The following is a 12,280-nucleotide window of genomic DNA, read 5'->3' as shown; positions in this document are numbered from 1 at the left end:
GAACTCGAGTTGAAGGGAAAACTTGAATTTGAATTTAACCATAAACTTGAGTTTAAATTTAAATTTTAGAAAAGAATATACACTTAAATAAAATTATAACTTAAATTTAAACTTTTTCAAAATTTCATTATAAAAATCAACCTAAAATAAAAAAAGATAAATATCCCTTCACTTTAAAAATTTTAAGAACATTGGTGCTGTAAATATGGCCATGAGGCACGAAAATACAGGGCGGGCCCGTATGAGAAGGCGAGATGGGCTAATAAAGAAAACATACGGGCCAACCAGTCCATCTAAGCGACAAGTTATGACAATGCTAACTTACTTATAAAGTGGCATAGTAAAAATATATCTTTTATTAAATGAATAAAAAAATAATCTAAAGTGTCACAAGGCTCTATTCACTTTGTTTATTTGAGTTTAGAATTTGAGTTAAAATGTGATTTTACGTGAGAATTTTTTACTGTAGTAAAAAAATTAGATGTGATTATTTATAAGAGCTTTTTATGTAAAAAAATTTAAATTCTAAACTTAAATCAGCGAAGTGAACGGAGTATATTTAAAATGACACAAGTATTAAAATTGTGTAAAATAATGGCGAACTTATGCACTTTTTTTTTTTCTTTTTTTAAAGGCTACTATGCTAGCCGAACTGGGTCAAGCAGAACTCTATCGTCTACTAAATAGGATAAAAAAAATCTGACGCAAGACTCGTTTGGTTCGTTGATTTATATTTTTATTCGAGTTGAGATGTGATTTTATGTAAAAAATTTTAACTGTAATAAAAAAATTAAATGTAATAAAAACTTGAATCAGTGAAATGAACGATACTTTAATTTTTCTCAAAAAAATAAAAACAATTTTTACTTTAACGGTGCTACTATTACATACCTCGTTCACTTCATGGATTCGAATTTTTAATTCGAGCTGAAATGTGATATTTTTTAAAAACTTTTTACTTTAATAGAAAAAATTAAATGTGATATTTTTTAAGAATTTTTTACTATAAAAATATAAAATTAAAAACTCAAATTGGTGAAATGAACCATGCCTAAGCACAATATATTGGTTCTCATTTATGGAACTCTCTCAGAATTTCCTTTCTAAGATCGCCGCGCACATTTTTCGTTTCCGGAGGAAAAAAAGAAAATAATTAGAATAAATAAACGGGATTATTCCTGTGTAAGAAATCTAATATATATACCGTCAGGCTCAACCCTCTCCCGCTTTCGTTTACATCTCTCTCTCACTTTCTCTCTCTAAGCTTGCTGGTATGATCCGTGCTTGACATCCTTGATTCTCAGGTGACGTTCAATTCCTCTATTCCTCTCTAAATTTCGCTTAATTTCATGTAGTTCAGTTTGAATTTCGTCTCTATTGATCTCCTCGACCTAGGGTTTTTGGAAGTCCTTGAGCTTCGTTCGAGGTTCGATTGCCCTTTTTTCTTCTTCCTTTTCGGTGATCACGCACTTGGTATTCGTGATCACTTTCTATTTTCATGCTAGGAAATGCTTGCTTATATAAAAAAATAAAAAGGCTTGTGCTGGTTAATTTCATGCTGTTTTTGGCTTTGTCAAAGGACCAAAAAACAAAAAACAAAAAAAAAAGAATCTCCAATTAGTTATTCTTGTTGATTTGGTTGGGTTCTGTAGGGTCGTTATTTAAAAAAAAAAAAAAAAAAAGGATTTGGTTCCCGACATGGGGAATTAATTTTTTCTTTTTGGAGATTTTTATGGTTTGCACTTTCTGGTTTTATTTTGATGCGTCCAGAGATATGTTTCTTAGTGTTATTGTTATATTACCGTAGTCTGCCAGTGAATTTATGTAAATTTTTGCTGTTGATATGGTGCATTTAGGATTAGGATTTATGTTTATCGAGAAAAAATTTGCTTTTAGGTTTCTGAGAAAAAAGTTTCGAAACAAATATGAAAGGAAGTAAAAAATGTAGCTAAATGCAAGTTGTATCTGTCCCTGGACAAAAAAAAAAAAAAATGGAATTAGTTTAAGTGGGTCCAATTTCTTGTTTAGAAAATTAACTGAGGTTCGTTGTTGTTGTTGTTGTTTTATTTTATTTTATTTTTTTCCCCTTGTTCTTACGTTTCATTCACACAGTTTCAATACATTTTCCTGATTTTGAAGTATTATATGCTATTGCTAGAATCTAGATTATAGATGCTCATCTATGGGACATTGTATGATGGCAGGGGAAAAAAACGAAATTGAATTTCGTTTCAAACGAGGTTGGTTTAATTGCAAGTAGTTTGAAGCCTTCGAGGCATTTGAGAGAATAATGTTAAGCTCTGGGAATAATTTAAGCAGAGGTAGTGCAGCACCATCCAATATGCCACCACTGCCCCAATGTTTGCCGTTGGAGCCTATTACGTTGGGCAATCCAAAATATCCGCGGCCTGGAGAATTAAGAAGGGTACTTGGTGTTCCTAGTACTTCTGAGGACCATTCTTTTGGAGCTTCTCATCTTAAAGCTCCAGCTCCAGTTGGAAAAGTTGAACTAAAACATTTCAAAGAAAGTGTGCAAGATGCTTCTAAGAAGGCCAGGTATATTTTGTCTATTGTATGGCTGCTACTTCTTGCTTGTCATTTTTTGTCAGCGTGCTATCTCCTTGGAGCTGGTTATTTGGCCAGAGTTAATTAAAGGGATAATAATGGTTATTTTGATTGGTAATACCATAAACACCAATGGGCATTTGTCTACAAAGTCATTCTGATCAGCATCGCTTTATTATCATGGTGAAAATGAATAAATTACCTTTTATGATATTCATGTTTGCAAATGAAATGACGCTATGTCAGTTTCAGAAATTGGATTGAGGGACCTGTACGGTCCTTAAACAATTTGATTTTGTTTTTTAAAAAGGTAGAAATACTTACAATGTCATTTTATCTAATACGTGTTTATACAAAAAGTATTTTAATATGATCTTTGAATACCAGGGATAGAGCAAGAATGCTTCATGAATCCATGTTCAAACTGGATAAATACAGAGAAGCATTAAGCTCTAAGAAGCGGCAGCGAAGTGAACATCAATTAGTAAAACTGAAAAACCCTAATATTAGAAGTCCACATGACATCATTACCCAAAGATTGGAGGACAGAGCAAAGAATGTCATGTTGAACAAACGTATTCGGACGTCAGTAGCGGATCAACGGGTTTGTATTCAAACTATTTGTTGAGAAAGGCCCATGTTCCTCTAATTCTCTGAGATTTCCTCTTTACTTTCTGTATGTTACCAGGCAGATAGTAGGTCAGCATCGAACTCAAGGCAGGATATGTTTGCAGACAAGGATGGGAATTCTGTCCGGCCTGTTAGTGGCAGTTCTAGAAGAACTGAAGAAAAGACCCGCAAAGTGCTTGCTGCGGGTGAATGTTTGGATCAGAAAATAAAAAAGAAACGTTCTGTTGGATCAGTAGGTAGCAGAGTTGTAAATGGCGATCGTGATGAAAAACCACTCATGAATCCAAAGCTAACTTCGGATTCTAAATTGCGATCCTGTGATTCTCATAGTTTCAGGTATGTTTCATATCAAACTGTTTCATAAATTTATGGGTACTATTGCTTGTCCTATACCAGTATACCTTTGCCGTCGCAAATGTATGAAGAATAATTGGAGTTTCTTTTTTAAGTTTTAATTAAAAAATTTTATATTTTCACTATAAAAGTGCCTTTTGTCATTTACGTAATAGTATCCGTGCCCTGTTAATGTACCTCTATCGATGTAATAGTATTGATCTGATATAGAAAAAGCCAACCACACTCTACGTGAAGTTTACAGCATGTAAATGGGTAATTCTGCCCAAAAGTCATGGGAGAGAAAAAATTCCGGTAAAACATCTTGTTCTAAACATTTAGGAGGTTTTTTTGTAATGTGTCAAAGAATCTAGTGAGGAAGTTGTTGGCAGTATAATCCAACTGATCTACAATTGAAGCCCTATGATCGAATTCTTTCTGTCTTGTCTTACATTCACTTGGAGAAAGAAGGATAAAGCCCGAGACAGATCCAGACGGTACCTGGGTGGCGCAGGCATTATAGGTTTAGGTCCCGTGAGCATGTGTCCCTCAACCAGAGATCTGTCAGTGACTCAGTGGCAGTTCTACAAAGGGGAAATGTTGGGGTGGGCCTGGTTGGTGACCTTGCTTGGTAGCACTGAGTCAATTGTTCCATCATGGATATTGCACCCTGGAAAGTATCTTCTTGTGGTCCTATCTAAAATTCATGGGCAACTAGTTTTGTTTTTTGTTTTTTTCTCCCACTTGAACACTTTACATCTAACCTTATTTTGTGGCCTCATGTGCATCGTGTGTTTAATATCACTTTCTAATAGCTATACACTGCCATCTTAACGTTGGACCAGTCTGTTGTTAGCTGCTGCAGTGCAACATTAACTATTATAGGGAGGACTAGGTGAAGAGTGTAAAGCCCATATAATATTGTAGTGAAGAGCGTTATCCCCAAATGCTCGTTACTTTAGTCCGCAGGCTTGTTTTGAAATTCGTGTCTGCTTTCTGAGCTTGTGAGTCTCCTTTTCTGCTTTGGAGCTTAGGAAATGTTTTCTTCTTCCCCCTTCCCTTCAGTGGCGAGCCATAATATGTCTAGCATACAGTTGTCAGCAATGTTGCATGACTTGGTACTTCCTAGGGATAATTGTCTCTATATTATTAGCTGACATGGTCTAATCATGAGGGTAGTATTTTATGGTGTCGGATCTCAAGTTTTTATTGGTGTTCCTTCTTTGGTACCCTCTTCCGGGCTTTCTCACTCCAGTTACCTGCTCATATCATTAGCAAGCCCATTGAATGTACTGCATCGACTTTCTCTTTGCTTGCTTGCTATTCAATCTTATTCTTTGTGTGAGGGAATTTGGTTCTTCCTTCCATTTTCCTGTGTGGGTTTTTTTTCGTTTGGTTCGAACTTAGTCCTATACAAATTTAAGAAAACAAAATTGGCTCAAGCCTTCTAACAGTACCAGTAATCAGCATGCCATTATCCAAAGTAAAAGTACTGCCTGTATACAAAGGAACATGCTATTTATTAAAACCACGGTTTCAGTTCAATAGTTGACATGTTACATGTTAATACATACATAACTTGAATTTGTATTATGAGTTAGCACACGCATGCTTGTGCATGTTGGACCCATGCATTCTTATGCCGGGCATGTGTTGCAGTTATGATAGATAAAATAGAATAAATTTTACGTTTAGTTGTTACTAAAATATTGGCTTCAGAATTGACCTTGGAGATGAAATAATCCTACTGTTTGTATATGTCTGCTAGGAACGTCTCCTGTTGCTGGGTATGAAATGAGATAAATGTTTTACATCATACTTCTGCCCGAACAATAATAGTTTTGTCTCGTTGAAATTTATGATGTTTGTAAATGTGAGTTCTACTTCCAATAAGTCCTAATAAGATAGTGTACTGTATAGTGCGTAACAGTTCTCCTGTGTAATCATCCCAACCAAATTTATTTCTTACATAACTTGTGTGTAGTTTTGTGCATTCTAATAATTTATTCTAAATGAGAAAAGCATAAATTATTCGAACAAATTATAGATATAAAAATGAGAAAAATTTATCCTTTCACCTTCATAAATTGCAGATTGAAATCTTATGGAGTTGGTGGAATCAACAAGTTAGATAGTTCTTTCGAGCCTACTAATTCAGATTCCTGTGCAATACACAAGAGTGAGCATGATAGTCCCCCTCGTCCAAGGGATCGTGTGGCTGTCTTAGAGTCCGGCCTTTTGGTTAGAGGCAGCAATAAGTATGTCTTTCTCATCCATATATTATCTTTTTAACGATATAGTTTGGCTGTGAGCCTGATAAAACTTGTATGCAGGAAGGCTATCAACTTTTTCATGTGTGTCCTTTTATACTAAAAATTCCATTCTTCACGTTGCCAATGCAATAAGCTGGACATTTTGTTTCTTGCTCCTTTCATCAGGCCTAACATTCAACAACATAACTCGGTAGGAAGTCCTAGTTCAACAAAAGGGAAGGTTTCTAAGGCACAACGGACTAGTTCTGTTATGGCTTTAGATTCATCTCCTAGTGTCCGTCCATCTGGAGCATTTCAAGGTTGCGAACAGCCTAATAAAGTTGCAGTGGCAAGTGCAGCAACTAATCAAAAGCGTGAAGTATCTGCAGCGGCAAGTTCACCTATGCATCATATGGCTCAGTGGGTTGGTCAGCGGCCACATAAAAACTCACGTTCAAGGAGAACAAATTTAGTTTCTCCTGTTTCAAATCATGTTGAAACTCAGATTTCATCTCAAGGATTTGCAACTTCTGAGTTTAGTACTAGAACTTCCTCAGTTGGAACCACTGGATCAGTGCTGCTGAGCAATGTTAATAATGATAGCCCGAAATTTAAAAGTGAAAATGAGAATGTAACATCTATATATGACTTCTCTGAAAGTGAAGAATCAGGAGCTGGAGAAAATAAGTTAAAGGAGAGAAAAATTAATAATGCTGAGGCTTCTTTGACAACATCTCATAAAGTAGGAGCTTTTGGATTGCCTGTGAAGAAGAATAAAATAACAACTGATGGAAGTGGAGATGGTTTTAAAAAGCAAGGAAGAACTGGGAGGGAATCCTTAGCGACAGCAGGCATTCCTCTAGTGAAGGAGAATTCAAAGAAGATATCAGCAACGGAGCCACTTCAAGACATAGTGCCTATTTCTGATAAAAATAGAAGGTCTTTCCCTTTTTCTTTTCTGTCTGTTTGCTTGTTTGTTTGTTCATTGCTGTGGGTAAATTAAGTGAATTATGTACTCCACATAATTATTCTTTTTTCTTCTTTGGTCTCAGTAAGACAGGTCGTCCACCTTTAAAAAAGCTGAAAGATCGCAAGGTTGTACCTCGTCTTCGACCAACACTATCTAATGGTAGTTCAGATTTCACAGGTAGCAGAGAATTATCATAAATAATTAACTTATTCGTATTTAGGTTATTAATTATGTATGTGATTGGCATGCGATGAAATAATTGAACTGATATTCGTGTTGCAGAGGCACAATTATTATTTTTATTTTTTGACTGGAATAATGAATCTTACAAGGTGCAGCTAGTTAGATATCCGCTTCCTATAACATTTAGACATTAGAGCATTTCTAAAAATTGTCAGTGAGGGAGATGAATTCACTTTCCAATTCCTTTTATGACAAAATTTTCCTATATTTTAGGATATCTTCCTTGTCGTTGTACATTCTATTGATTCTTTAAGTTTGATGATTGCTTTTTCTTTTTTTATTGTGATTTTCTTCTAGTTTATTTGCGCATTGTTCATGCACATATGTAGCACACTGGCACGAGGTTAGGTGTTTGCAGGAAGTGTTGTTTAATCGTTACAGTATCATGCAGCGCGAAGAGATGGGACAAGGAGTTGAATAGAAGTTGCCGATTTAATTCAAATTCGTATTTTAATTTATTTTAGTTGTTTCCCGATATCTTCTAGTCTTATTTCTGAATTATTATAAATTTCAAGTTAGGGATATTTAGGATTAGTTTCAGTTTCCTTTTCTTTTTTTCAAATTAATTTCCTTTTCTATTTTGAATTGTAGTATTCTATAAATAGGAGATCTTAGTTTGTTATTTTAGTTCTTTCAGAAATTAATAAAATTATGTGCTTTTAGAGTTCTCTCAACATATCTATTCCAATTTTCTCGGTATTTTGTTGAGTCAACGAGTAATTGATGCCTATTTTCCTGGTATTCGTGAGCGAATCAACAAGTTTGTAGAAGTCTTATTTTTCAGTATTCCGATCGAATCAACGGGTTTTCCGGTATTCTACGCGAATCAACGGATAATAGGAATTTATCCCCTTTTTCTTATTTTTTTATACGCTTACGCTACGTCACAGTAGAATTTAGCAAGATGGCGTTTAACATCCTAGCACATTGTTTTCCAGGTGAATCTGATGATGATCATGAAGAACTGCATTTGGCTGCCAATTCTGCTCGTAGCGCTAGCAGTATGTGTCATTCAGAAAGCAGCATCTTTACACACACACACACACACACACATAATATGTAGACTTTTATGTGTATCTGAGAACTGCCTTGCTTGTTTCTGTAGGTCTTGCCTGTTCTAATACATTTTGGAAGAAAATGGACTATATTTTTGCATCTGTGGGCTCAGAGGATGCGTCCTACTTAAATCAACAGGTAGTAACTTGGATGTGATGAGGCAATTTTGATTTTGACGGAAAACCTTCAGCTTCAAACATAATGTAATTCCTTTTGGATATTTGGTTAGCTAAGTGTTGCGGAGGAAATTGGAGAGAGTTTATCCCAGGTGTTTGGCGATGGCTTGACAGTACTGGTATTGACTATGCTTCAATCTCTTAGCTCTCTCTCTCTCTCTCTCTCTCTCTGAAAATAAATGTTGTGTTTATGAAAGAGTATGTTACACTATTCAATTCTTTAACATTTTCAGGGTCTTGCGGATTAGTGATCTGGCTTTTGTTCTAGAGAAAGACGAGATAGACAGTGTGGAAAATTGAAGAGGAGAAGGTTTGATAAGGCTACTCCACTATACCAAAGAGTGCTTTCTGCTTTAATAGAAGAAGATGAAAGTGAAGATTTTTACCACCGCATTGAAGGAAAGAATATGTCTCTCCAATATGCTAGTGATGATTCTCATTGTGGTTCATGTAACCAAAATGACATTGAACCCAAAGATAAGGACAGAATCGAAAGTGAAGTAGAGTCAAGTCTGAGTTTTCCGACGAATAAAAGCTGTTTGCTGGACGGACTTTCTTGTGATAGTGCTGCAACCAACACATCAAGGAATGTGAGCATGTCCAGTTTTTTACATGGCAACGAACGGTGGCGGGGATATGATGAATTTTCACATTCTGATGTTGGGCATGTTGGTGAAATATGTTCAAATGATCTTAGTCAACTGCAACCTCGGGAATTGGATGTTCCTAGTTTTCCTCAATCCGACTGCCAGTATCAATTGATGTCGATCAATGACAAGCTTCTCTTGGAGCTTCAGAGTGTTGGCTTATATCCAGAGACACTGGTATGCTGTGATTTTCTGTTTTTTCATCTGTTGTAGAGACTTCCTTAGATAAATTTTCTTTGTAAATCTTTTGGAGTTTAGTATATATGGTCATGATTTCTTTTGGTATTTCATTGCCTCGTTGCAGCCTGATCTGGCAGAAGGAGAAGAAGTAATTAATGAAGATATTATGGAACTGAAGGAAAGGCTTCACACACAGGTTTCTTTATCAAAGATTTTTCTATTTCTAGTGGTCATATATCTTTTCATATCTTATCTTAGTATGACATTTTCACTGCATCTAGTGTCCTTTATTCGTTATTTTCTCGTTGTTAGTCTTGATTCACTTTATTTTTTCTTTCCCTGTTTTTCGTTAAGCCTTGTGTTCCTAATCATTTCCTATCTCGCTTGACTATCAGGTTGTGAAAAAGAAGAAAAACTTGGAGAAAATCGATAAGGCTATTCAGAAAGGGGGAGATGTAGAAAGACGGTACGATCCACAATTCTTTTGATATTTTGTTAAAGCCCAATTCTTCTTTTATCGATGGTTGTTGAAACCAAAACGTCCTTCCCTCATTTTGATGTTTTTACCTTTGCATTAAGAGCACTGATGACTCATTTAAAAAGAACACACCAAGCCAGAGAATCTGCTCTAAATCACTACAATATGGTTTCATGTCATGTGCAGGAAAATTGAACAAGTTGCAATGGACAAACTCATTGAGATGGCCTACAGGAAACGAATGGTGATTACTTTACTCCTTTGCTCAATTGTTTTCTGCATTTTTTTATTTTTAAAAATCAATTCATATGTTCTTAAACTGACTATGCTCATGTAAATGCTCATGGTAGGAAGTGTATTAGAACCTCAATGTATGGCAACAGTGTGTAATGTGGCATATTTTCTTGATAAAGATCAGTCTAGAGTCATTTGTGTGTGTTGATGACTTCAGTCCTAAGATTTTTGTTTTTCATCTTTCATAATCTACTGAAGTGTGAGAATGTTTTACTGGTTTTTTGAACAGGGAAATCTTTATTTATTTATTTATTTTTGCTCAAGAACAGGGGGATCTTATTTTTGGATTTATATTTTACATTCGATGTTTGTTCATTACCATAAACAGTCCATATCCCATTATACTATTCATGTCATGTCATGGCATGAATTTGCTTTCTTTATTTCATTCATTTATAGTTGCTGTCCCATGCTTGCTAATAAAGTTTCCAGAAAACCAAAAACGTGAACTTTTGGTTTCTTCCTTTGTAACCCCTTTTCCGTTTGATATTTGTTGTATGAGTTACTCTCATATCAATATATTTCCTGATTATTGATGTTTGAATATAATTACGGTGTCAAATCTAGAAGTGACTTTGCCCTTTGGCAATAAGCGTTTCATCAACTGTTTGGGATTATGATGTATTTGGTTTCATAGTAATATAGAAAACTATTTTAATTTAGTTTAGTTAATATATGAACAGAGACATTTCATGAGTCACGGACCATTTTCTATTAATTCGATGTTACAGGCTTGCCGTGGGAGTAATGCTTCAAAAAGTGGCGTCCGCAAAGTTCCAAGACAAGTTGCGTTGGCTTTTGTCAAGCGTACACTTGCAAGATGTCTTAAATTTGAAGAAACTGGCAAAAGTTGCTTTACTGATCCTGCACTTCAAGACATCTTGTTTTCTTCTCCGTGCAACAATGTTGTAAAAACTGTTGATTGCATTGGATCAGGAACCGCTAGTGAGACATGCAATGAAGCTTCCTGTCAGGCAGAAGTTAGAGTAAGAGGTATGTCGAGATAATTTGTTATATGCTCTTTTAGGGGAAAAAAAAAAAAAAAAAAATATATATATATATATATATATACGCACCATCTTTTAATCTATGAATAATGAAAGTCGCTACCCCCATCCCTTAATTTGAGAACCTACAGTTTCAGCAAATTTTCAACGGAGAAATGAAAAGGGAAATTTGAGAAATAGCTGACAGTTTGTAAGTGTTGGCAGTTATATACACGGTGTTTATTGTTCTCACTCTCAATATTGCAGGTGCTGCTTCTTGTGCTTCCGAAAGATATGACTCGCATAGTGATAACCTTGATAGAGGTTCACCCGGAGGACTTCAAACTGCCAATCACGACGCTGAGCGAACTTCTTACAAGCAGGGATCCGTCTTGAACAGAGAGAAGAAGAGGGAAGTCCTGATTGATGATGTTGTTGGCAGTGCTTCTTCGAGAGTGACTTCTGCTTTTGATAGTGCTGTTGTTGAGGCAAACGGAAAGAGAAGTGATAGAGATGCTCTGCGAAACAATTCTCTCTCTGGAAGTGGTCGCTCTTCTCTGGACAGCTCTCAGACGGAACGAAAAACCAAAGTTAAGTCGAAGCAGAAGAACACTCGAACAATTTCAGGAAGTGGAGTTCATGGCAGGTTTATGGAATCAACAGATGCTTCTGGTGGGTCAAGTCAATCGGCGATTAATGTCGTCAATAAAAAAAGCGAAACTACATTGCTTGGAAATAAACCGAAAGAGGCAGAGGAGGGCGCTACTTTTGGGCCGTTGAATGAATTAGATTCAATGAAAGATCTAGAAGCCTCACAGGAGCTTGGTGAGAATCAAGATCTCAGTTCTTGGTTGAACTTTGAAGAAGACGGCTTGTTGGACCATGATTCCATCGGCCTCGAAATACCAATGGATGATCTGACAGACTTGAACATGCTCATGTAGTGAGACTGCCGATAACTGATCGTTATACCAGAACAGTATTAGTGAAAAGCCCGTAGTTATAGCTTAAGCAAGCTAATTAAAAGTTGTACATATAATATTTTTTGGTACACGAAATGTTTTGAGGATGTAATGGAAAAATGTGATGGAGAGTTATCCTTGGATATTCTTCTCTTTCTCCTTAGCTCAAAGCAGGATATACTAGATTTTCTGTTAATCGTTTATCAGCTGATTTTCTCCGGGATTTCTTGGGTTAACATCAACTGTGATTTTTCTCCAAGTATGATAAGAAGGGATAAAAAGCACGGCAAATACTATGATTTTATTTTACTTTTTTTTTTTTTTTTTGGTTAGCTTTCTATAATTTAAAATTTAAAAACCACGCTAGAAGACGCTAATAATTGTTTTTGGGATTAGCTTATAAATGATTTGTTTCTATTCTGGTCTCTTTGTCACATTAAAACTAAGATATGGCACAACAATATTTCTCATATTCTCAGCGAAAGAACTATTTTGTCAAAGACACGGA

General features: G+C 35.6%; 1 protein-coding gene across 1 annotated transcript; it reads left to right on the top strand.

Annotated features, from left to right (window-relative positions):
- The first annotated feature begins 1,231 nt into the window (after positions 1–1,231).
- Positions 1,232–12,054, top strand: LOC21405164. The gene is given in 16 exon segments (XM_024161266.1): positions 1,232–1,304; positions 2,205–2,556; positions 2,953–3,169; positions 3,254–3,531; positions 5,622–5,786; positions 5,967–6,719; positions 6,833–6,927; positions 7,932–7,994; positions 8,099–8,187; positions 8,279–8,344; positions 8,459–9,049; positions 9,177–9,248; positions 9,448–9,518; positions 9,717–9,774; positions 10,556–10,817; positions 11,078–12,054. Coding segments are annotated over 15 exon segments (3,723 nt in total). The 5' UTR covers positions 1,232–1,304; positions 2,205–2,290; the 3' UTR covers positions 11,755–12,054.
- Positions 12,055–12,280: the final 226 nt, after the last annotated feature.

Source organism: Morus notabilis, unplaced genomic scaffold (assembly GCF_000414095.1).
Source record: "Morus notabilis unplaced genomic scaffold, ASM41409v2 Scaffold825, whole genome shotgun sequence".
Taxonomy (NCBI): Eukaryota; Viridiplantae; Streptophyta; class Magnoliopsida; order Rosales; family Moraceae; genus Morus; species Morus notabilis.
Note: the sequence above shows the minus strand (reverse complement) of the source record. Positions and strands in the feature narration are given on the sequence as shown.